At 47.6% G+C, this 26,685-nt stretch overlaps 1 protein-coding gene across 2 annotated transcripts in view; it reads right to left on the bottom strand.

Annotated features, from left to right (window-relative positions):
- The window catches only part of Klhl18 (kelch like family member 18), a 51,465-nt gene that overhangs the window by 18,438 nt on the left and 6,342 nt on the right, over positions 1-26,685 (bottom strand). For both annotated transcript variants that reach the window (XM_023700656.1, XM_004640690.2), the window contains exons 2-3: positions 3,538-3,668; positions 1,159-1,299 (exon numbers count right to left, since the gene is read on the bottom strand). In XM_023700656.1, coding sequence (XP_023556424.1) covers positions 1,159-1,299; positions 3,538-3,668 — 272 coding nt within the window. The remainder of the gene's footprint in view (positions 1-1,158; positions 1,300-3,537; positions 3,669-26,685) is intronic.

The following is a 26,685-nucleotide window of genomic DNA, read 5'->3' as shown; positions in this document are numbered from 1 at the left end:
GGGGATCGAACCGCAGTCCCTGTGCTTTGACAAGCTTGTTTCAAGTAGGTGCTTTAGACCACTGAGCCATCTCTCCAGCCCTTCTTTGAGGTTTTGTAAGCAAGTAAACAGCAGATTGGAAATGTCTATTCTAAATATTCATTCGATATCCGATACTTATATTACTGACATCTTATTTCTCTAAGTGCATGTTGTACAATGTCGTACGAAGCTCCTGAGAAAACAGGAGGAGAAGCGAGGTGGCAAGACCGCCGCGTAGGAAGGGAAAGCTAAGCACACGTGCTCTCAGTGTAAGCGAGAACCTGCAGCGTGCACAGAACCTGCAGTGGTCATGCATGAAGAGTGCCGCGGGTGCGGCAGCAGGAGCAAAACTTATTTCTGTGGTGAGGTTCTACTGGTTCTATTCTCATTGTAGTTCGTATAGGAATTTATATCTGATGTTATCTTTTAGGTTTTAAAGGAGGCATACAACTGATGTGAAATGTTGATGTCTATTCTAACTGCATAATACATACTAAGAATTTAATCGTGTTTTATTGATATTTTATGTTCCTGTTAACAACACACTGTATAATCTAGCAAAAACCTCCTGACGAAACAGCAAGCCCACTGAGATGTCAGGTATGCCTTACAAAAAGGCCAGGAAAGCAAAAGACAGAAAGACAGTGCTGGCCATGTAAGCGATGTGTGTGTGTGTGTGTGTGTGTGTGTGTGTGTGTGTGTGTGTGATGTGCTGCTGTTATGTGTGGTGACTGCCTTAGGTGGATAAGTGAAGTAAAGAATTTTTTATTGGTAGAGTGCTATTGGTATTTTCATTGTAGTTCATACGGGAATTTATTTCTGACGTTCTTCTTTAAACTCTGGACACCAAAAACCAGTCAATGTTGAAAATTTTGATGTTTTTTTAATAAACAATAAATATTAGAAACACAATAGTTACCTTTGTGATATTTTTTCCTGAGTATGTACTCATTGTTTAACATAATAAAACTCAGACAACTAACAATAATTCAGCAACAGGACCGGGAAGATAGCTCAGTGGTCTAAGCACCTGCCTCACAAGAACAAGGACCCGGTACCACATGCCGTGCATGGTGGCGCACACCTGTAATCCCAGTGCTGGGAAGAGACAGAGCAGTGAGCCACGTGTCACCTCACCGTTCTCGGAGGAACGTGCAGCAGGCGTCTTTGATGCTTTGCAGCTGCAGGAAGCTGGCCCCCATAAGCAGCGACTGCACGTTCTGCTGGTCAATGGCCAGGTTGCCGTTGTAGGCGAAGTTGATGAGCGCCTCCAGGGCACTGGAGGAAAAGGAATGCATGAGAAGCTCTGCAGAGAGAGGCGGGTCCTCACTGCGCCTGCCCACAGGACCCCCAAGGAGAGGTGGCCTGGCCTGGAGCCCACGTGGCCTCAGGTCCCTGGCCTGAGGATCTGTCTACGTGACATTACTACTCTCCCACTCCCAAGCTGTCTTCACCACCCAAATAATTTAATGGTGGAAAATTCTGAAAAAGAAAACAATCAGCCACAAACAAATTACTGAACATCTTGTGGGGGTCATTTTGGGGGCCTGCACATATACATGAGATGGCTGTGAGCACAAAACCCTCACCAAGCCAACACTTACAAGGTGCTACACTTGCTTCATGTTTGCTGTTCTTGGTAGCTGCTATAAGATATCTCAACATGGAAATACGTTCTAATTTATTGCCCTATTGGTAGGCATCTAGCTGCTTCCATCTTTTACCATTTAATGTTTTGGGGTAAATTACTAGCACAAGACCTCTAATGGCTTCCAGCTCATGGAGACTGAAATCTGAATTCCAGCCACAGCGCTGGACGAGTGCAGCTCTCCCCAGCCGAGTGCAGCTGCGAGTGCAGCTCTCCCCAGCCGAGTGCAGCTCTCCCCAGCCGAGTGCAGCTGCGAGTGCAGCTCTCCCCAGCCGAGTGCAGCTCTCCCCAGCCGTCTGACCGCCTTACGTCACTCTTTGCTTTCCTTGCTCTCTTCTGTGCACAGCTGCACCTCACTTTGCTCGGGCTGCTCCCTCGAGGGGAGGGCTTTCCCGAAAAGACTCAGTTCCTCATGTGAGCTGAGACCCTTTCCTCAAGTGCCATCTCTGAGCACCCTGAGTACCCAGACCCTGCCTTTGTTCACGAGCCTTCACCAGCTTTACTCCTCTCCCTGCTGTACCATCAGTGTATTTGCCTCAAGCCTGCATGTCCCTGATGATGGATCAACCACGGTACCAGCACGGCTCCTTCAGACCCTGACCATGAAAGAGCACACAACTGCCGCAGGCTGCATGGCTGAGCCTCTCCTTCCGAGGGGGAAGCCTTGTGGTGTGGCACAACCTTTCCATGTGTGGGGCAGGTCCCTTCAATCACTGGGAGGGGACCACCCAGTGTCTCTCGGCTCCTTTCCTCTGGGTTTCTGCTCGGCGGCTGAGAGGTTAGATAGCAAATGACTGTGAGCTGCTCCCGGGATAACCTGAGGCTTGAACTCACGCTTCAATCATCTCTCCATCTAAGGAACGTAAATGCTGCCCCATTCTAGACCTGTCTTGTTGACTCTAACCACATATTCACTTTTTTTTTGGGGGGGTATTGGAAATCAAACTTAGGATCTTGCACTTGCCAAGCAGGCACTTATGCTGCTGAATTATCTTCTTGGCTCCAACACACATTGACTATTTAAATTGTTATTTATTTATTTATCTATCTGAGACAGGGCTTTGCCCTGTACCCCAGGTTGGCCTTGAACTTTCAACAATATTTCTGTCTCAGCCTCTACTCCTGCAAATACTTAATAAACTAAGTTTAAGAGCGGGGGAGATACTGCGGCAGCTTAAGCACTTGCCTGGCAAACACAAGATCCAGAGTTTGATCCCCTGTACCACGTGAATAAATAAATAAAAAATAGCTTTTCCAGATCCACTGGTCCCATTTCAAGTGCCCAGTGGCCTTCTGTGGCTAGTGGCTGCCATTCCCACAGTGCTAATGCAGTGTTTCACTGATGCACAGTGGAAAGCACCATTCTAGACAGGATGGGAACACAGACACTGATTCGGATGATTCTGCCAGCTGGAACAGTTGGTTCAGAAAAGTCTGGAGAGTAACTGTGCTACCACCTAGTCGCAGGGTAAAAAAATAGCCTGGATACTAGGTGCTACGAAACATACTATTCTAACAGTAGAATAAAAACCACTGTGAAACTCCCTTCCCAGCCAGGCATGGCAGGGCACACCTGCCATCCCAAGACCCTGGGAGACTGGGGCAGGAGGACTGCCAAGTGTGAGTCCAGCTTAGGGAACTTAGTGAGAGCCTGTTCAAAATACAAAGTTATACAGGCCTGGGGATACAGTCACTGTGAGGGCCTTGAGTTCAATCCTAGCACTGCAAAAACAAAAATCAACCCCTCATTTTAACCCTGTCTTAGGTTTCTGGCTGAGGCTCTAACTGTTCCGAAGCGCCTTCTCCTTGTGTGGAGCCCTTGGGCCCTAGCGTGCCAAAGCTGCCCAGGAGAGTGCCGATGTGCGTACCTTGGGTCCATCCCTTGCATGACGATCTCGTCCTGCTTGCACTCCATCATGTCATTGGTAAACATGGCGTGGAAGTACGGGATGGATGCTGCTAGGACGATCCGGTGAGCGCTGAACTTGTGGTCCCCGATCTGCGGGCGAAGTGAGACAGAAAGACGGACGCTGAGGAATGTGAAAAGAAAGACCATGTTGGCCTCCCACCGATTACCTCTGCTGCTGCAGCACCCCTGCAGCCTTTAGGCCCTGCACTAAGCTCAGACCCAGCAGACTGGCTCTGGGAGAACAAGGAAACAGGACATTTTACCAGGGGGTTAAACACAAAGCCTGAATGCACGCGTGAGTGGCAGTTTCTGCTCAGCTGGCAGCCTCCACCCCTTCACCCACCCAAATACTGACTCCTTCAACACTACCCCAACCTGGCTGGCTGAGAAGGCAGAGGAATGATGGACCAACTGCCCAGGATGCTGGCGCTGCTAACAGCATGCTCCGTAAGAAAAACAGATAATCGGTGACAGGAAGCAACAAGGAGAAAAGAGGCCAGACATCGAGTGTGCTTGTGCGGTTTATGCATGCATGTGTGCAAGCAGGCAAGTGTGCGTGTGTATGCATGTGTGATCGTGACCAAGGGCAGAGCTGGCACTTGGGACTCTAAAGTTGGTGTTGGTGTGGCAGTCCTTGGTGGACATCAGCAGCCCAGAGCTCCTCCAGGGAAAGTGAGCTAGGCAGGAGTGGCTTGTGCTCTGCATGCCCGAAGGGCAGATGCCAGCTCTCCCTGCAGCCTGCAGCCGGCTCTCCCAGAGGCGCCCAAGGAAATCCATGAAGTGCTTACCAACTGTTTGCCCCAAGGCTATTCCTTATAAGCTTCATCATTTATAGCTCCAACCTACATACACATTCCATTCAGGAAACTTCTGTTCTCCACAAGAGGGCCAAGTCTCTGCCCACCCACTCCTTGGGATGAGCCCTACACTCATCCTTGGGTACCACACTGACCCCAGGCTGCTCCCTCAGGATCTGATCCTGTTTTCCTTCACTGAGCTCAGGTTTGTTATCTATAGACAGTCCTTCTCAAGGACTCTCATTAGATTCAAATCCTGTCAGTTTCTCTCCTCTGGGCTCTGAAGTCACTTCTGTGGGGGACATCAGAGGAGAGGCCCACAGGGAGGGGACCCTCGGGACTGAAGCAGACACCAGCACCAAACTGCAGGAGGGACCGCTGAGCCAATTCTGCATTTCTGACCCCCAGAGAGTGGGGAGGCAGCCATGCACAGCCGACACCCCAAGCTTCAGGAAGCTGGAAGGATCGCTGCGAGCACAAGGCCAGCCTGGCCCACACCGAAGCACTCACACAGAAACTGTGAGGTGACAAATCCCGGCTGCTTCAGTCACTGTGTGGGGCATCTGCTGTGCAGTGATTATAACTCTTATGTTACTAATCTTTCATAAGCCATTACAGAAGACTAGGTTTGGGTTTGACACCTTTCACATACATCCCACAGCCTCATCTTGCATAATCAGGTCAAACTTTTTTTTTTTTTTTTGAGACAGGGTCTCATTCTGTAATTCAGGCTCACCTTGAAGTCACTAGTAGCCCAGACTGGCCTTGAACTCAAGAAATCCTCCTGCCTCGGCTTCCCAAGTTCTGGATTTCAGGCGTGTGCCGCCACCACACCTGGCATAACTTGAGTTGTAACAGGCATCTTAGTTTCAACTTATGACCAAAGTCTTAAGTTATGACCCAGGCCGCCTGTGCGTCCAATGGTCTCAGATACAGATTAACCCTTAAAAGTTTAGGGAACATTACAACACCCTTTCCCATATGAGGTTATCTGAGAAATCCTGGGCCAGTATCTAAGCACAGAGATCTGCCTTGTGTACAGGGGAAAAATTTTTTTTCTGTCAGAATTCTGAATGTAGTCTTCTAAAAGGCTTAAGGCTTTTGAGAAATCTAATGCCACTTTGAATATCAACTTTAAGAGGCTGTTTTCTCTAAGGTGTTTAGAAACTTTTCTGGAAAAATCTTTGTATACCATTTCTTTGGTAATTTTTATCCCTGTAATGTATCCATCTTCCCAAACTTCTGCTAACAGAATGAATCTCTTGGAATAATCTACTGTCCTTCTTACCTCTTTTATTTTTCCATCGCTTTCATTTGGTCTATTACCCAGAAACTTTTTTTTTTTTTTTTTTTTTTTTTAATATTTTTTATTTATTTATTTATTTATTTTTAACATTTATTGTATGTGTGTGTGTGTGTATATGTGTGTGGCCAGCTCAGCCCACCAGGGGGCAGGGCTGGCTGGCATGTGGTGCTGGAGGATTGAACCGTGGTCCCTGTGCTTTGCCAAGCTTGTTCCAAGTAGGTGCTTTAGACCACTGAGCCATCTCTCCAGCCCCTTTTTTTTTTTTTTTCAAAGTTTTATTGATAAACAGATAGCAATGAGACAGTTTCAAATCAAATCGGAAGTACAGTTTCAACAAATAATACACTGCATATATTCTTCTTAGTGGTTAATTGCTGTACTACCCAGAAACTTTTTAAACCACATTTTTTAATCTTTTTGTGTTATATGTTCTGGGGCTTTCTTCTTTTAAATAATCTTGTTCACCTTTCAAGAATGAGATTTTCTTTCATCTCTCTTGGTATACCACATAATTTAAATTTTTTTTTTTGTCTTTTTGAGACAGGGTCTTGCTGTGCAGTTCAGGTGGCCTTAAGCTCACTCTGTAGCCCAGTCAGGCCTTGAGCTCTCAACAATCCTGCCTCAGCCTCCCAAGTGCTGGGATTACAGAAGGCCACCTCCCTGCTTGGGTTTACTATCTCCTTCGAGACATTTTTTTTTCCATGTGCTTCGTCTTTTATTTTACATCACTGGCTTTCTTTGAATGTCTGGTGACATCTGCTTATCTGTTCAAAGATTTCAAGCTGTTGGAAAGCTCTACTGCTATGGGAAACAGAAACACCAGAACACCACCCAGGATTTGGAGGCAGATTTATTTTATACCGATGGGCACTGACTGGGACTATTCCCATAATATCAGACCCTGATCTCTAATGGTCTAAGCCTTTTTTTTTTGGCAGAACCAGGGATTGAACTCAAGCCCTTGCACTTGCCTCTTTATTCTACTGAGCCACCTCCTCAGCCCCTGGTCTAAGGCTTTTATATGATGCATACTCAGGTGGTACAAATGCGAGACAGAGCAGCCTGGCAGTTCTGATTAGCTAGCAGGGTAAGATCATCCATTAAAAGGCCAGATTAGTGTTTATCGAGCTTGTTACAATCAGACATCCTGCATGTTAGATTATGTGCCCATAGTTACAGGGGTCGAGAAAGTAATGTAGTTACAGAGTTAGGAAGTTTCAAAAAGAACGAAGTTTTAAAAAGAACAATTTCTCTTGTGCAGTTTTCCCCTTTCATTACAAGACTACACTTGCCAACGTTTGGATTTCTATCAGGGTGATGGGGCAGGAATCTGAGCTTATCAGGGACCCTAGAAGCTGTCACCATCTGCAGGGTTTGCCTCTGAGGCTGAATTCATCAGCGTGGCATCTTCCAATCTCTCACACAGGAACACTTGCTGCAGGTATTCTAGAAACTGGGAGAGAGAGAGAGAGAGAATGTGTGGCTGTCTACTACTAAAACTAGACCTGCCTGTTCCATTTTGCTCTAGAGTGTCCTGTGCCTACGGGTGACAGGCCTGCAGGTGGAGCCTTTGTGGCAGTATCGCAGCCTCCTCCTGCCTCCTGAGGTGGCGGGAGAGGGACTCTCAGCAAGGAAGTACTACCGTGCAGACTCCTCACTAACTGTCCCGATTTGACTATGCGGTACCCGCGGTACCTGTACCGCCAACTCCAGAGCCACTACAGGGTTCTGCAACACAAATCCTCTTTTTCCCTTCTTACTCCCCTGGCAGGGGCTTTCTGTTCCTCTGATCCTCTGAGTCTGGCCCTCGCACCCCTGGACTCAGTGTTCAATTAATTTCTCACTTACTGATAGCTTGTTCCTCCTTTCCCACTATCATTTCAGGAGAGTGACTGGAGGGATTAAAGCTTAAAGCATAGGCTCAATTTGCTGTGCTTAACTGTTGGGCTTTGTTTTTTGACCTAGAAATTAAGCACAGGACAAAAGAACAAGCTGAATATTGACCTGGTTTCCCTGTAAGAACAGCTAACTAGAACGTAGGTCTGTCCTGTGATAGGCTAGCCACCTTCCATCTGAGTTCTCTGTGTGTAAGGGGAACAAGAAATCTGACCTTGTCTAGATGGGGCAGACTAAGCCGGGAAAGGGCCTGACGCTGTGTCTCAGGAAGAACGTCCGCAAGACCTACTGCGGAAGGCAGGAGGCACCAAGGGCCGTTCCATGGGCGATCACATGGCTGAGGACAGGTAAAGGGAAGCAGATTTTTCTTTATCATAAAGGGTAAGAGCCTACTGCCTAAGTTATTTAAGGGTTTTCTAGACTTGTTCTAAAACTAAGTGGCTGCTTAAGGGACTTTGTAATCCTTTTTTTTTTTTTTTCTTTTTTTTTGTGGTACTGGGGATTGAACTCAGGACCTTCAGCTTGCCAGGCAACTGCTTATTCTACTGAGCCATCTCCCTCGCCTGGGACCTTCTAATCCCATAATACTATGAAGCTATACTTTGTGAAAAGCTTTTAAATTATAAACACACTAATTTGTAATCTGGAAAGGTTACCCTTTGGGGGGTAGAGGGACTGGGTTTCCCTGTTCAGCCAGGTCTTGAATTCACTTTGTTGCCTAGGCTGGCCTTGAACTCAAAGCACTCTTCCTGCCCCAGCCTCCTGAGCACTGGGATTAAGGGTACACGTCACCATGCCCATCAAAGTGTTATTTTCTTACAGATAAATGTGAAAGTGTGAATTATGGTTTATGTGAGAGGACAGCTGGGTACCCTGGTACTTAGCTCGAATCACATAGGCTCGTGCAAAGGCTACTTTCTCCATGAATACACAGCCATCCGCTCTTTCAAGTCTTCCCTCTTTCCCATCCCTAAGGAGGCTAGAAAACATGAAACAGGTGTGTCAAAATCTAGAAAACAAACAAACAAAAAAAATCAGTAAGAGACCTATAACTGGTTGGCCAGGAAACCAAAGACGTTTGGCACTCAGCTCTATCCCTAACCACATTTATTAAACCTTCACCTCTACAACCACACTTTGGAAAATAGTATCAATGAAATGGAATCAGACAGCAAGTCTCAGAGTCAGAGTCAACATTTACGCTAGGCTGAAAAGAAAAATGCACTTACGATGTGCAGGAAGCACTCTGAGCAGAAAGCGCTACAGCCAACTGCGCGTGGCAGCTGTGCAGCCGGGTTGCGAAGCTGTCTCCCCAGGTACAGCCACAAGCGCTGGCCCCAGGCACTGGCACAGTGCACAAGTGGGCATCGGCCTCTTCACCATGTGATGTGCTCTGTGTGGAGCAGCATCTACAGCGCAAAGAAGGGCCAGGCGTGGGACCTCCAGGGCGCCTACGACACCCTTGAATTTGATATCGCGAAAAAAATCAATGCTAACTGGAAAGTCCAAACCACTTCCGCTAAGCCCACGGCAAAGACACAGCTCTTGCATTGCTTGGGCTCAAGGGGGCGTTACAGAGCCTCTTTCTGACATGAAATACATAAAGACACGGGAACACCTAGCACAGCGGCAGGAAACTCGCGGAGACTCGAGGAAGCTTCGATGGCACCCACCTGAGACTGCAAGCCGCCAGAGACTAAGGTATAAGGAACTGAAGTCCTCCCAAATCCTGCCTGATGCACACATGGTCCAGAGATCAAAACCCTGCGTTTTAGGTGCGGTTCTACTCTGGCACCAATCTCCCCCGGCCTCGGGCTCCGGGGTTAGAACAGGAGTCTCGCGAGCAGCACTGTGAATCCTGGCAACGCTATCGCCCCACTCTTAGCGGGCAGCATCGGAAAGCACAGCACTGAAGGTCTAAAACACTTGCCAGTCCCTACCCCCTGGGCCCACCCCAGGGAAGACGCGGGCACAAGCCGCAAAGCATGTACGATGGCACTGGTTTCCAAGCCAGCTCAGCTGTCGCCTTTTTAAATTTCATTTAAAAAATTTTCCTAACCTTTTTGAATGACTGGGAAAATCTCTTCCCTTTACCCCTGAGCCTCAGTTTCCTTCTTAGTAAGATAAGGGGCCAGGTCAGTTTGCCAAGAGATAGTAGCTCTTCTAACAGCAGCCTAATATAAATTTAGGAAAGCTCCTACTCTTCACGGTGATGATCTCCACACACACCTTTGAAAAGTCGGTGCACACAATGCAGGAGACCTGCACAGCCTACGCTCCTGGCCCAGCCCAAGGGTGCCACAAACTCTGTCCGCCATCACAGACAGGAAGGGCCCAACATTCCACCAGGAAAAGCAGCAGAACAAAGAGCTGAGCTGAGAGGAATCTGAGATGGGCGTCCCCAAAGAAAGCAAAAGATAATCCAGAATCGATTTCTTTGTTTTGATGGAAAACATTTATTTTATTTATTATTATTATTTATTTTTGTATTTTTAGGGAAGGGTCTGCACAGTATTCAGGGTCTCACTACTAGATCAGACTCATAGTGATTCTCCTGTTTACAGCCTCCCAAGTGCTGGGATTACAGGCATGCGCCCAGTCTCAATCACGCCCAGGGGAGCAGGGCTGGCACAGAAGGCCCTGGGATCAAACCCCGGCCCCTGCACCTGTTTGCAGGTGCTTTAATCCACTGAGCTATTGGCTGGCCCAATAGAAAACATTTTAATACTATTTTTCCTTCCTTTGGGGAGATCACAGTGAACATAAATAAAGTAGTTAAGTGCTCAGTGGCGCAGAGAGAATACCCTTGGGGCCGGTGGGCTTAAATCTAAGCTTTTAGTCACAAGGGATCCTGAAAGTGCACAATATGTAGAAATCTATAATTTTACTAAAGCACAGATTGAATCATGAAGGCCAAGAGGCTGGTGTAAGACTGAGTCTATATACTGGGGAGACGAGGAGCTTAGTGTGGTGGTGTCCTAGTTTCCAGGGGCCTGAGGTGGAAGGATCACTCGGGCCCGTGAGCTTGAGGCCAACCTAGGCAAGACTGGGAAATCTCATCTCAAAAATAAATAAAATTGGGGCTGGGGAGATACAGCTCGGTGGTCTAAGCACCTGCCTGGCAAGCACAAGGTCCTGGGTTTGATTCCGGATGCCACATGCCGAGCAGGTCCCAGAACCTTGGGCATATCATGCTGGCCACCGAAACCGGGCATGGTGGTGCACACCTGTAATCCCAGTGCTGGGGAGGCTTTGACAGGAGGATCACTATGAGTCCGAGCTGCATAGCAAGACCCTGTACCAAATAAATAAATTTAAAAATAAATAAATTCATTAATTAAAACTGAGGTGGTTGCACACATCTGCAATCCAACACTGAAACAGGATGATCAGGAGCACTGCAAGTTCGAGTCCAGCCCAGTCAGCTGAGTCAGACCTTGTCTCAAAATGAAAAATAAAAGGGGTGGAGGGAAGGCTGGGCATGGCGGTGCATGCACGTAACCCCAGCACTTGGGAGGCTGACAGCAGAAGCACACTAAATTTGAGGCCAGCCTGGGCTGCACAGTGGACAAAAGGGGGGTACAAAGGAAGAGATTTTTTTTTTTGAGGTACCGGGAATCAAATTCAGGACCTTGCACTTGCCAGGCAGGTGCTTATGTCATGGAGCTGTATCCTTGGCCCTTTTTTGGTCTTTTTTGAGGCAGAGTCTTGGTATGCAGTTCAGGCTGGCCCTGTGCTCACCTTGTAGCCCAGGTTGGTCTTGGAAAGGATCCTCCTGGCTCAGCCTCCTGCGTGCTGTGATTACAAGTGTGGGCCACCACTCCCAGGTGGGAAGAGATTAATCATGGCCAATAAGCACAGGAAAAGACGCTATCAGGAAAAGGCACATCAAAACCATGGGATACCACTTGATGTCCGGAGGATGGTTACCGCCAAGCTGATGGAAAATAAGTAAGCCATACTGGCAAAGCCGTGGGGATGATGGGGTTCTTGTACACTGCTGGTGGGAATGTACATAAAAGGGTGCATCCCCTCTGGGAACAGTGTGATGGTGCCTCAAAAATGTTAAACACAGAAATTCAGGAATGGTGGGGCACACAACATCCAGCACTCTGAGGCAGAGACAGGAAGATTGTGAGTGCAAGGCCAGCCCAAGCTACAGGAGATCTTGTTTAAAAAAAAGAAAAGGCCGGCCTGATAGCTCAGCAGACTAAAGCCCTGCTTGGGCAGAGCGTCGCGGCTGGGGTTCGATTCCTGGCATGCTGTGCCGGCCCCGCCCCCAGGCAGACTGAACCGACTGAGACTAGGCTAGGGATTAAGATTGGGCATGGTGGTGCACGCCTGTAACCCCAGCACTTGAGAGGCTGAAAACAGAAGAATCACTATGAGTCCGATCTATATAGTAAGACCCTGTAAACCCTGTCCTAAATACAGAATAAAGAAATAAAAATGTGTGTGTGTGTGTGTGTGTGTGTGCACATGTATACATGGGGGTATGTGAACAACCCAACAATTCCACTCCTAGGTAGACACCCGAAGGAACTGATAAGGACTCTAAAGATACATGCACACAAAGACCACAGCAACAGTGTTATGCACACACAGCAGGCAAAAGTGAAAACAACCTGAGTGCCTACAAAAAGGAGCAAAATCAAAGGGAAGAGAAGACAAGCCTCAGGCTGAGGGAAAATACTTGCAAAGGAATAGTCTGGAAAAAGACTCACCTAAAACACAGAAAGAACTAAACTCAACAAGAAATCAATTCAGTTTTAAAAAGGGTGAAAGAGCTATATAGATAATTCATCTAAGAAAATATACTTATGGCAAATAAGGCTATGAAGACCTGTCACCAGTAAACCGCAAATGTAAACCACGAGCTATCATTACACACTCAGTAGAACAGCCCAAATCTAAAACACTAACGACACCATATACTGCAGACGGGAGGACAGGGCCCAAGAGGAACACTGGAGTTACTTCCGAAGACAGCTCGGTTCTTATGGAAGAGAGCATACTTTCGCCATATGATCCAGCAGCCATGCTTCTTGGCCTTCACCCAAGGAGATGAAAATTCTTGTCCATGTAAAAAACCTCCGTGAAAACATTTATAAGAACTTTCCTCATAATTGCCCAAACTAGCCAGGTGTGGTGACATACAGCTGTCATCCCAGCATTTGGGACGCTGAGGCAGGAGGATCGCTGAGATTCTTGAGGCCAGCCTGGGCTGAGCAGTAAGTTCAGGGCCATATGAATGACACAGCAAGACCCTGTCTCAAAAATATAAAACAAAACAAATCATAATTGCCATAATTTGGAAGCCGTATATGGTTAGGTTTCTAAATTTCTTTGTAAAAATATGTAAATGCTTATTTCTACTTTTATAAAATTATCTTTCTTTCAAAAAAAAAATTGGAAGCAACCAAGATATCCTTTAGTAGGTAAATGGATAAACAGTGACATATCCAGGCAGCAGAATATCACTGAGCCCTAGAAAGAAATGTAGCAAGGAAGCATAAAACCCAAGTCCCTAACTGCACTTTGGTAAGCACAAGAAGCCAAGCTGAAAAGGCCACATGCTGTGTGATTCAAACTATAGGATGTTCTGGAGAAGGCCGGGCTATGGAGAGCACAGCATCAGTGGCTGCCGCCGAGGGTGGGTGGGGCAAGGCGGGGCACACAGAAGTCTTTGGGGTGGTGAAACTGTTCTGTATCATAGTATAATGCTGCTTACACATCAGTGTACATTTATCAAAACCCATGCAGAGTGCAGCACCAAGAGCTGACCCTAATGGAAGCTACAGTCTTGGGGTGACAGTGGTGGGTCAACATGGGGTCACTGATTGCTCAAAGGTACCACTCTGGGGCAGGACTGTTTTGATAGTGGGGGAAACTGGATCTATGTAAGGATCCACGGAAAATCTCTGTGCCTTCTGCTCAGTTCTGTTGTGAAACTCAAACTGCTCTAAAAAATACGGCCTATTTTTAAAAAATGAAATGTTGGTGGGGCCTGGTGGTGTAGGCCTGGACCTCCACCACTGAGGGAGGCTGAGATAGGAGGACACAGATTCAAGTTTCCTCTGAGCAACTCAGTGAGACCCTATTGCAAAAATAAAAACAAAAACAGGGTTGGGAATGTAGCTCAATGGACAAGCATTCCTACGTTCTGTCCCTATTTACACTAACACACACATACACACACACATTCTGATACATGTCACAACATGGATTTTAATCTTAAAAGCATAAGCCAGGCACAGATGGATGATTCTTACATGAGGGGTTTAGAATGGGCAAAATTTATAGGAGTGGAAAGTAGACTATTTAGGTTTTTAAAGAGCTAAGGGGGCCGGGAATGTCAGTGGCATAGTGCCTATCTGGCAAGCACAAGGTCCTGGGTTTGAGTCCCACACAAAAATAAATAAATACCATAAAAAAAAAAGAGGTACAGGTAGGAGCTGGGGAATTACTGCTAATAGTTTCAATTTGTGGTTCAAGCAATGAAATGTTACATAATAGTCTTGATGGCTATGCAACACTGTAAATGTATTTAATTACACCACACATGTAAATATGGTTAGGCACCAACAGCAATGATTAATATTACTATCTTAGCTATGTTGTGTGTGTGTTTCCCCTTTGTTCTTTTTTCCTTTCCACCACCCACTTGTTCTCTCCCTTTCACAACATCTATTGTACCTTTCAGGTTTTATTTACTCTGGCAAGCAGAAGAGCTACTTTGAAGCTAACGATATGCAATATAATGACCACTGTTAGTTTCTTGTCATCTGGCTTTGAAATTCTATATCTTCTAAAAAAATTTTTTTTCTCTTTGAAATAAACTTTGTAAAATGGTTCTATGTGCAAAGTGTGGTGGTATATGCTGCAATCCTAATGCTTTGGGAGGCTGAAGTAGCAAGATCCCAAATTCTAGCCCAGCCCAGGCAACTCAGCAAGATCCTGTCTCAAAATAAAAAATAGAGGCTAAAGCAGGAGGGCCTCAGGGTCAAGGCTAGCATGAGCAACTTAGTGAAAGCCTGTCAACAGAGAGATAATGAGCAGACAAGTCACACAGCTCAGCGGTAAAATGCGTGCCTTATATGGGTGGCATGCATACCCGGTCACTACCACCACCACCACAAAAAAGTTTAAAACGGGTCGGCTAGACAGCTCAGCAGATTACAGGGACAGGGTTCGATCTCCAGCGTGCCATGCTGGCCCCACCCCCAGGGCACACTGAGACACTGACTGAGACTAGGTGTGGGGGCGCGCACCTGTAACCCCAGCACTTGAGAGACTGAAAACAGGAGGATCACTACAAGTCCGATCTGTGTAGGGAGACCCTGTACTAAACACACACACAAAAGAAGTTGAAAACAAGCAAAAAACATGAAGAGGAAGAGACGTCATCAAGCAGGATGGATATGAACACACCAAAAGACATTCAGCATTATTACCCATTAGAGAAACTTAAAATCATAATGAGATGTAACTACACACTTAACAGAGTGACCGAAATGAAAAGTGACAATAGTAAATGTTGGTGAGGATGTAAAAAACTAGGTCACTTGGTTTAGTTGGGTTTTTTAAGAAATAGAAAACTATCACACCGAGAGAGAGAGAGAGAGAGAGAGAGAGAGAGAGAGAGAGAGAGAGAGAGAGGAGAGCGCGCGCTTATTTTGAGAAACTGGCTTATGATATTGTGCGAATTATTAACTCAAAAGCCTGTAGGCCCAATGCCCATCAACTAATGAAAGGATTTTTAAAATGTGGGTGTTTTACACAGCAGAGTACTACTCACCCATAAAGAAGGATAAACTTCAGACATTTCTAGGTAATGGATACACTGAGAGCACACTCCGGTGAAATAAACTGGACACACATGTGTACATACTGCACTGTTTCTCTGATGTGAGAAACTGCAGATGCAACCAAGGACCAAAATGCACAAGATACTGTAAAATAGGAAGAGACTTTAAAAGGGAATGGGAGCCAGGGAGGGGGAAGGGGGAAGGATGGAAGGAAGGAAAAAGAAACAAAAAAGAGAAAAGGGGGGGGGAAGAAAACAAAGGTTTTTTAAATTTATTTATTTTTACATTTATTTATTGTGTGTGTGTGTGTGTGTGTGTGTGTGTGGCCAGCTCAGCCCACCAGGGGGCGGGGCTGGCATGTGGTGCTGGGGGATCGAACCGCGGTCCCTGTGTTTTGTTAAGCTTGTTCTAAGTAGGTGCTTTAGACCACTGAGCCATCTCTCCAGCCCCAAGGTTTTTTAAATAAGGAGAAGAGGAACTGAAGGGAGGGTAAGGGAATGGAAGAAAAACGGCATATCATACACAGGTACAAACTGTCTGTGATGAACGTGATCACTATGTGTATCTAAAATGTGTATGTATATACCTATTATGTGGACCGATAAACTTCATTTAAAAAAACCTGTAGGGTAGGCTGGCAGGCTGGAGATTTAGGACAGCAGGCACTGATCTGAAATATGCATGGCAGGCAATCAGGCCAGAAATTTGGACAGCTGTCTCTCTTGCAATTATGCAGGGCAGGGTACTTTGGACCAAACTCCAGCCTTGGGCACACTAAGCAGGCACGATACCCCTGACTACACCCCAGGCATCTCTTGGAATCCTGAGGCAGAACTGCGTCTTTGAGAAACCCCAGAGTTTTGTTTGCTTTTGTTCGGTGGTGTTGAGAATGAAACCCAGGGCTTTGTTCACGGTAGGCAAGTGCTCTCCCACGCAGTTACATCTTCAGCCCAAAGGAAAGCTCAGGTTTTGCTCTTAAGATTACCGAGGGATGGGGATATAGCTCAGTGGTCTAGGTACCTGCCTGGCAAGTGCAAAGACCTGAGTTCAATTCCTGGTACTGCATGCCATGCCAGGCCAGGCCCTGGAACCCCAGGTGCGCCCTGTGGGCCACAGAACCCAGCATGGTGGCACATGCCTGTAATACAGCACTGGGGAGGCTGAGACAGGAGGATCACTGCAAGTCTGAACTACATAGTGAGACTCTGTACTAAAAAAAAAAAAAACAAAACCTCCGTGAAAGAGGTTTACTCACATAATGGAGGGCAATAAGCTCTATGCAAAGTCTACCAATTAAAATGTTAATCATATCTAAAAATATCTTTATGACAATACCCAGATGGGTTCTAACCAAACTGGGCCCCACACGTAAGATTAATGCCCATATTTGCGCAGGCCAATGAGAATGCAGGTACAGTCAGTCTGGAAAAATCAGTTGGTAATTGCTTCTAAACTGAAGACACACATACCATGTCACATGGAAACTACAGACTGGACTTTTATCCCAGAAGGAAAAAAACCCCTAAGCTTATGCAAAATCCAGTATATTTCTGATCATAGCAGCTTTATTTGTAATGGGAAAAATGAGAATGTCCTTCAGTGGGTGAATGATTAAACAAACTGTTGGGCCGGGGAGACAGCTCAGCAGCATAGGCACCTGCTTGGCAAACACAAGGATCTGAGTTCAGTCCCTGGCACACACACACAAAAAAAGAAGTACCAATAAACCAACTGCATAAATATACCATGATTGTTACTCCAAAATATAAAGAAAAAAATCAATATGCACCACAGCCACGCAGGATGGACCTCTAGGGCACTAGGTTGAATGAAAGTTCAACCTCAAGAAGTCCCACACTCTGATTGCATTTGGACCAAGTTCTCAGTGTGAAAGGTGAAGAACCGGCTAGGGGGTAGTCAGAGACCACGAATGGTGGACAAAGGGAGTGGAAGAGAAGAGGTGAAGGCAGGGGGAGGAGAGGGAGAGGAGGGGATGGGCATGGCTGTAAGGGGGACACAAGGGACAGCTCTATGACTAGGGAGTAGCTGTGACATGTGGGGCTCACTGTGACCTTAACAAATCCAGTGGTGGGGGGACCTGTGCCAAGGAATTTTCGCACCCTTTCTGAACAGGAGCTCCACTGAGGGAGCAAGTTGCATGTTTTGTGCTTCCTAGAATAGTCTGTATTAATATCCACTTTTTACTGAATCAATGAAATTTCTGACAGTTGACTCAACATATAAGGGAGCCGAGTCACATCAGCCCCTATTTTGGGGTGCTTACAAGTCAGACCCAGAGCCTAAAATGGCCCTAACCTACTCATCCAGGTTCAGCCCCCACCATGCTGCATTTTTTAGGCTACTGGCAATTCTTCCAATCGCCCTGCTCCTCCAGGGTCCTTACTCCTCATTATTCTTCTTCTTTCTTTTGTGGTGCGGGCGATGGACCACAGGGCTCGTGCCTGCAAGGCAAGAGCTCCACCACTGAGCCACATCCTAGCCCTTACCCCTTACTGTTTAGTACAGTGAAATATTCCTGATCGCCAAGATCCAGTTCTAACGCCCCCTCCCCTGCCAGGCTTCCCTGACTTCCTGGCAGGCAGCTCTGCCCTTCTTGTGGTACTGGTACCATTCCCACTACGGTGCACATTACAGTGTCCTAAATAGTGTCCCCCTTCCAGGCTAAATATTATTCCCCAGAAAGGAAGGTTGTGTCCTCACCCTTAACACAACGCCTCAGACACAAGGGTCCCTCACGGGTGCTCAAGTCTGTTTCACCTATAAGGTCCTGTATCCGAGATACACACAAGGAACAAAACACCCAGGTTGTCCTGTCTTAGCAGTGGGCCTTCTGGCTCAGGACTGGTGCAAAGGTACCAAAGCATGGGGAGTGTCATACTCAAACCTCATGTGAAAACTCGACTGGTTGAAGTAGAAGGCTCAGGAAAAAGCTGGTAAGGCTTAGGGACAACTCCGAGGCCTTGCTTCCCGGCCAACAGTGCGTGTCAGCCCGAAGCACTAATAGCCACCACAGCTACCTTGCTCAGGTAGCTTCCTTAACAACATGGCACATAAAGAAGTGGCAGGGATTAAAGGGCCTGCTTAGGCAGATGCAGGGACCAGGGTTTGATGCCTGGCATGCTGTGCCGGCCTTGCCCCCAGGGCGCTCTGAGATGTGACTTAGACTGGGCGTGGTAGTGCGCACCTGTAATCCCAGCGCTTGGGAGGCTGCAAACAGGAGGTTCACTGCAAGTCCAGTCTGTGCTGTGAGACCCTGTACTAAAAATACAAAAATAAATAAATAATAAAGAAAGAGGTGGCAGGAGTATCCTTTCGCCTTACATGCTGATAGGCTCCCTACCAACCCAGATAGTATAGGTAGAGGAACACCTGTCCACCCACTATATGAAGAAATGATCACGCGTCACACAAGCACGCGGCTGGGCATGCGCAGTGAGATAGCGCAAGTCTGAACCCTCCACCGGTCTCTCAGCTTTAGTTTCTCTGCTTTGGGGGGCCCACAGAGCAGCGACGCAGGAAGGTGAGAGGAAGTGGCTGACCAGGGGACACTAACAAAAGACCTGGGGCTACCTACTGTCCCACATAAAGAGCTAGCTGATACCTTCAGACCTGCGCCACCCCTTCCGAGGCGTCCCTCCCCCACATCTAACAAGGTGGGATGGGAGGAAAGGGAGGGAGGCGGAGGCAGGAGAGCAGAGTCCTCAGGAGCCGCTGCACCAACCTCAAGTGATCTGAGGGTGGTTGTGAGTAGCTCGGCTGCCGTCTTAAGAGAATTCAAAGTCACACTCTGCACCCAACCCACCTCTTCAATGCCACCTTCCACCTTGCTCTACTTTGCCTTCCTCACTTGAGAAACCACCGTATCTGCACTCTCATGCCTGCGCCTCTGCACAGACTGGCTCCCAGCCTGAACGCCTCCTCCCATCGTGTCTGTCTGCCTAAGATCCAGTCAACCTGCACAGGACAATCAAGCACCACCCTGTTCATGAAACTGTCATCCTCGCACTGGACTGGAAAGAACTGCTGCCGTCAGTGTGGGGGTACCTGAGCACGTAAGAACTCACTGGAGGAGTGTCTACCTCCCCACCAATCTGTGAGCACTAAAGCAGAGGCCAGGTCTGGTGCCCCACGTGCTGACTAAAGCACTGTGCAACGTGGAATGCACTCTTCCAGCCTGTGGATGGAGGAGCCTCTCAAACAGGCGCCAGGCGCCTTGAGAAACCACCGTATCTGCACTCTCACGCCCGGGCGCCCCTTCCAGTTACTTCAGGACTTCGGAGCCCTTGGAACGCTCAAGAACCACAAGTAGATAATCAATGGCTTGCAGGCTTCAGGAGCACATCCTCTGAGGAGAAGAAAAACATTCATGCTCCATTCAATATGAGAAGGCAGGAGTGAAGCGTTAAGATTGTGCTTTGAAACTGTGGCGCACAGAGGCTGGAAGAGTCACTGGGTCCCAAGAGCAGCGTGAAATTCTGCCATTTCCCATGGGCTCCTGAGCCACTCCAGCACTCTGAGAGGTAGCAGGGCCAGGCCATTTGGAAGAGGAGGTACTGAGCTACTCCTGGAGACAGGATGGGACTTCTCACAGCCCCTCAACATGACGGGACAGAGGAAAGAAGGCATGGGTCTCTGCCAAACATAAGCAGAGGCTAGTGGGAAACACGCTGTCCACTCATTAAACACACACAAACGCTTAGGGAATTGGAAGAGAGGAGGGAGTGCTAGGTCACTTCTCATCCTTAAGAAAACACCGATGGAGCCCTGATCTGAACAGGACAGGGCCTGGGAGACAGTGGGCAGAGGTCTGAAAGGGCCAGCCAGCCAGCAGATGATCTAAGGGACCCTGGGCACGGAGAGTGGACGGGCTAAAAGGGCATAGCTGGCAGTCCTAGAAAAGTCCATCAGGAGTAGCTGTCAGCACCAGAAACCCTTAAGCTTTTTCCTCTTGCATCTGAGACAGTGAGGGATTTCTCTGTGCAGCTTAGAATAATCACAGATGCACTTAAATCAGCAGTCCTGCCCTAAACCCATGGAAAACCCAGTACCACCTGTTGTTCCCGCTACTGCCAGACACCAGGAGGACTTCAAAGTGCTGCTCACTGCCCTCACTGTACACACAGCACCTTCTAAAACACCCACAGTGCTGGGGCTCCAGCTTCTGGCTCCTCCACAGCTCTGGCCTCTGGGTTTCACACGGGCAGAGTCTGAGTGTTCCCAGGAATCCAAAGGAATCAGTCAAACTGAGCAGAGCTATCGGAAGTAGAGAAAAACTTAGGATTCAAGTATTTTCTGCAGTGAAAAAAAGGCAACTTCTTTTTGTGATAGAAGACAGTAAGATTTCTGCGCCATTCTCCGAGGAACTCAGGGCCTCACATGTGCCACATGTGTACACACAATCAAGCTCCGCTTAGGCCATTCTTGGTGCCAAGTGACCACACTGTGCCATGTTAGGAGTGAAACTGGGCCTAGAAGGGCTGCCTCTGACCTCATGTCCTGTCACTTTTCTCTTTGGCTGTCCTATTGTACCAATCCAAAATGCCAAGTAAGTTCCTGCCTCAGAGCCCTGTGTGCTAGGCCCTCTACATGCAGGGTATTCTGCCCGGCTGTCCCACGGATCACACCCTCCCTCATTTCCTCATGGCTCTGCTCAGGCTGCTCTGGCCCTCTAGCAAAAAAAACGCACTCTTGGGCCTTTCCCTTGCTTCACCTCTCTTCACAGCACTTAGCACCACCACTGGACGCTTATGGGGCTTTTGCTTGTTTCCTTGCAGTGCTGGGGATCAAGTACAGGCTCATTCCCTAAAGGCCTAAAGAATTCTCTCAACACACTGAGAAAGTTACAGAAATACTGGAGCCAGGTGTGATGGGTATGTCTATAATACCATCACTCTAGGAGGCTGAAGCAGGAGGATCACAAGTTCAAGCCTGGCCTGGGCCATTTAGTGAGACCCTTATCTGAAAAAATAAAAATAAAAAAGGTGTAGGGATGTAACTCAGTGTGAAGGCTGAGTTTAATCCCCAGTCCTGCAGACTGGTGGGAAAGGAAGATACTGGGGTGGGTAAAAAATGAAGAGGACCTCAGTTGGGTGTAGAGGGCACACAGTAATCCCAGCACTCGGGGGCTGAGGCAGGAGGATCCTTGTGAGTTTGAGATCAGCCTGGGCTACAAAGTAAGCTCAAGGCATGAGAACCTGTCTAGAAAAAGGGGAGGGGGAGGGGAGGGAGAGGGAGAGAACGAGAGGAGGGGGGAGAGTACGTGAGTGCTCAATTAGGATAGTGGTTTATTAAATACCCATGACTCAGACACCTGTGTAAATAGTTAAGTAGTTCAGTCCCAACCCTGCTCTTGGAGTTACAAAACTATAAATAATTATGCAATTATTAGTGTGATTAGTGCCATAAAAAAATACATAAAAAGGGGAAGATGAACCAAAGCCGATTCCAGAGTTTTGATTGTGCGTGTTCAGATGGATGGATTCTTACAGAAAGGAAATACAAGAAGAGACTCTTTAGAAAGCCAAAGAGTCATTTCAGACCTAATGAGTACGAGGAACCATGGCACAAACAGCAACACAGGCCTCTTAATCTGAGAACAAAGAAAGGATGTTAGCACAGCAGGTTTTGCAGGTCATCAGGAGGGCTCTGCCAAGCTAACAAGACATTTAGATTTCCTAATCACTCAAAGAACATTCAGAGCAAGGTGCATACCAGTGAAATATATCATCTCTTAGAAATCAGTTTCTGAAGTGAGTCTGAGGTATAATTACTGGGCCAAATGCATACTATTTGATGTGTGTGTTGGGGGGGGGGTTGGTTTGGTCTGTTTTTGCAATGGGACTTCACTATGAGGCTTGCCTTGAAGTCACTGTGCAGTCCAGACTCACATCAAGGTTGGCAACGATCAACCCACCTCAGCCTCCCAAGTGCGAGGATTATAGGCCACCACACCCAGCTTTATATAACCTTAAAGATGAGATGCAGGCCGGGGAGACAGCTCAGTAGAATAAGCGCTTCCCTGGCAAGTGCAAGGGCCTGAGTCCAATCCCTGATTCCATTAAAAAAAAAAAAAAAAAAAAAAAAAGATGCAAAATGGAACAATGCCTTCTCCTGTGTGAGTAACCCACTCACCAGCCAGTAGACCCATGGTCACCTGCAGCAGGCTGGGGACAGAATTCTTCACTTTTGCATCACCTAGTGTGTATAGTGTTGAGGATCAAACCCAGGGCCTGGGACATGGTCAGCAAGTGCTCCGCACTGAGCTACAACAGCCCCTGCCCTCCATCTGTACCCTTCAGCCAGAGACGCTTCCAAGGGCTAGGTACTCCACGGAGCAGTGAGGCAACAGAGGCTTGTACCCCATGAAGGCCACGGCAGAACACAACAGGGCCTGGTGTGGTGGCGCACATCTATTCTCCCAGCACCTGGGAGGCTGAGGCAAGAGGACAGCCAGGAGTTGATGGCCAATCTGGACTACACAGTGAGACTCTTGTCTCAAAAAACCAATATATAGGGGCCGGGGAGATGGCTTAGTGGAATAAGCGCTTCCCTGGCAAGCGCAAGGGTCTGAATTCAATCCCCGGTTCCGCAAAAACACAAAACAAAAAAACCCAATATATATAAAACAGCCACCTGGGTTGGTTCACATTTGGTTTTATAGTTTTACTGGAATGCAGCCACACCCACATACTGTGTACATGACTACATCAAAAGTAGTTGCAACTGAAACTTTATTACCCACAACTCCTAATACAACCTTTGCCAACTTCTAGTTCACACCACACTGTGGCTCACCCCTTGGGTCCCCAGTGCAGTCACCTTGTCACAACATCCTTCCTGAGGTCTCCCCAAGCTAACCACAGGGAAGAGGCCAGCTCCACAGTGGAGGCGATGAAACTCAGAGCTTCAAAGGAGGAAGACAGACGCCAGGCCTGCCATTAGGAAGTGGGGAGACACACCTTTAGCAGAGTGTGGTCTCACTGTCCATCCTCAGAAGGGGCTAAGGGGCAGACGCAGAGTCTCCCAGAGGAAGCAATAAAAGAGCTGCCTGTACCCAGCCAGCCAAGCTGCAGCTGCTGCCCAGTGGGGCCGGCGAGCGCTGCTCTGCTGACAGCCAGTTCTCCAGATTTTCCAGACTGCAACTCACTCTTTCCCACCTGCATCAGGCAGGGCTGACCGCGCTGCCACCTTCTCTGCGTCCATCTGTGTGTAATCTAACAGCATTACCCGCAGGCTAACCCGAACAAAGGAGATCAAAAGGGGAATTTTGGATGTGCGTGGAACACAAGCTCAGCTTTCTCAAGGAACATATGACCTCAGCCCTAAGTGCTCATTAGAAAGACACAGGCTGCGATGAGCACAGCTACCTGCAAAGAGCAGAAAATCCCAGCGGTGAGCAACCGAATGCTCTGACAAGCACGTTCTCCAAGACAACAATACTTTAATTTTTAGGTTTTGGTCTTTTGGGGAGGGTCTCACAATGCAGTTCAGGCTGGCCTTGAGCTCACTTTGTAGCCCTGGCTGGTCTCAAATTCACAATGATGCTCCTGCCTCAGCCGCCTCAGTGCTGGGATTACAGGCATATGCAACCACACCTGGCATTATTTTAAAATCAAAAGGAGTAAAAATAAATAAATAAATAAATAAATAAATAAATCCTGTCTGAGCCAGGTGCGATGGTACACACCTGTAATTCCAGCTATGGTGCTTGGGGAGGATAAGGTGGGAGGAAAATGAGTCTGCCAGCCTGGATGAGACAGTAAGCCTCCATCCATAAACAAAAAAGGCCAGGCATAGTGGTGCACACCTGTAATCCCACCACTTAGGACGCTGAGGCAAGACCACCGGGAGTTCCAATCCAGCCTGGACTATATACTAGTAGTGAAGTCAAGGCCAGTCTGAACTACATAGCAAGATCCTTTCTGTTTAAAAAAAAAAAAAAAAAGTTAATAACAAAAAAATCTAGAAGACTATAGAAAAAACCTGCCTTGGCTTCTCTACTGAACTAGAGTAGGGTGTTGCCCGGGGCATACACATTACTGCCAGCTGTGCTCAATGATGAACCAAAGGACACCCACACTGAGCCCTGCTCCGCCCCCTCCGCCAGCAGCACAGGTGAAGAGGATGCAAAAGCATCGCGTCCACCAATACAAGCGCAGCTGTGCGTCGGATCTCAGCTAATACAGCTTCACGGCTCAGGCAAGCCCTTTAATAACTCAGAGCTTCAGGGTTTGGTTGTTTTTAATGTGCAAAGTGGACGGCTTTGATGGAGGACCTCCACAGGCTCCTCTGAATATGACTGTGCTAGCGCTATCATTAGCCCTCATAATTTCGTGCACTACCCCTGAGGACGGCATGCAGCAGCAGGGCCTCGATTCGCTTCCTCGTACACTTCTCCACCTCCTCTTTCATCACAAAGCTCGTGGTAATAGCAAACTGGGCAAGTGCCAGACTCAGAAGCCAACCCCAGTGAAAATTCTGTACCTGAATTTAGTGGATCACAAGGAAACAGTTCTAATAGGGTACCTTTCATCCTTGGAAAAGCCATTTCCTCCCAGAGGCAGTATTCTTGGGCCAGGGGTCAAAACCTCAGTGAGAAGACTGATGGCAACAGATCTTTCAGGAAACTTTCATCAGTGGAAAATCTGTACACACACACAGACACACACCTCACCTACGCATGGAGGTCTGGAGAGTCTCACTCCCCCACACCCATTCTGCTCTCACAAATAGAGAGCAAAGAAGGGAGAATCTGAGTTTAGGGGAAAACAAATGAACCAATTTGGGGGCTACAGATCTCAGGAGTATGAAGGGCCCTTGCTGAGTGAGGGATTCTGCCCACCTGGCTGGACCCGACACACCTGATAGGTACTGCCTGGCTAGTGCAGAAAAAGGAGATGAAACAGAAAGGGGAGGACAGCCTCCACATGGGCCCACCTCTCTACCTCGCCAAGCCTTAGGCCATGGGGTGCTTCTGGCCCCCTAAATGCGACCATGAGGGACCAGGAGTATTTTTCTAGTAAGAGGTTCAAGTGACCACTGAATGTGACTTTAAAAAAGTCATATACCTGTCATATACCTGTCACATATGATATTCTGTCATACCTCTGCCTACCTACCCAACAGGCTCCCCAAAAAATGATTTTCAAATAGTTCCATAAAGAAAATTAAGTCTAGGTCAAGTACTGGCAGGGATCTGAGAATGTGGTCTGGCTATGAAAGCTCAAACTTTCCTGATTTTCCTAAGACCACATGTTGCTGAGTGGAAGTAAAGGTAGCCCAACAATTAACCCAGTTTCACAGGGTAGTGGCTGGAATCAATTCAGTCACACTTGGTGGCAGAAGAGGCAACAGGACAGCACGAGGAGCCCCTGGTGCTCAGTCCCAAGGCCAGGAGTCGAATCCTCTTTCTGCTTAACTCAGTCTGTGACCTTGAACAAGTCCCTTCCCTTCCTGAGTTTGGGGCCTAATCTGGAAAACAAACAGTACAGACGCAGAGCAGTGATCTGCAATAGTTTTTTAAGCGATGGGCATTTTCTTTAGGTAAAAATCACCTGAAATTCATCAGGCACTAAAATAAATTCAAAACAGTTGACTGAAAATACACATTCTCTCTACTCCCTCTAGAAATTTTATTGAATTATTGACAAGCTGGGCAGTGCATCTCTGCAGTCCCAGCTACTCAGGAAAGTGAGGGAGGAGGCTTAAGGAGGGGAGTTCAGGACCAGCCTGAGAAATGTAGCTAGACCCTCTTTTTTTTTTTTTTTTTTTAAAGACAAAAATCTTGCTACGTAGCCCAGCCTAGCCTCAAACTCAAGGCAATTACTCTGCCTCAGCCTCCTGAGTGCTGAGATTACAGGTGCACCACCCTACTTACCTGGCTATGACCCTGACTCTTAAAAAGCATGTATTAGTCAGGGTGTGGTGGTGAATGCCCTTAGTCTCAACACTTGGAAGGCTGAGGCAGGTGGTCAGCCTGGGCTACACAGCAAGACTATCTCTTAAAAAGCACGGACGGGGCCAGGGAGATGGCTCAAGTGCCTGCCTGGCAAGTGCAAGGACCCGGGTTCCAACCCCCATACTGCATGCTGTGCCAACTGCCAAACCAGCCACCAAAACCAGGTGTCGTGGCACACACCTGTAATCCCAGTGCCAGGGAGACTGAGACAGGAGGATCACTATGAGTCTGAGCTTTGTAGTGAGACCCTGTACCAGTAAATAAATAAATAGCATGTATGAATATTAAATACTACTCACTGACTCTTTACTACACAACTATT

Source organism: Octodon degus, unplaced genomic scaffold (assembly GCF_000260255.1).
Source record: "Octodon degus isolate 3935 unplaced genomic scaffold, OctDeg1.0 scaffold00126, whole genome shotgun sequence".
In the NCBI taxonomy this organism is placed as follows: Eukaryota; Metazoa; Chordata; class Mammalia; order Rodentia; family Octodontidae; genus Octodon; species Octodon degus.
This window is presented reverse-complemented; position numbering and strand designations above follow the sequence as displayed.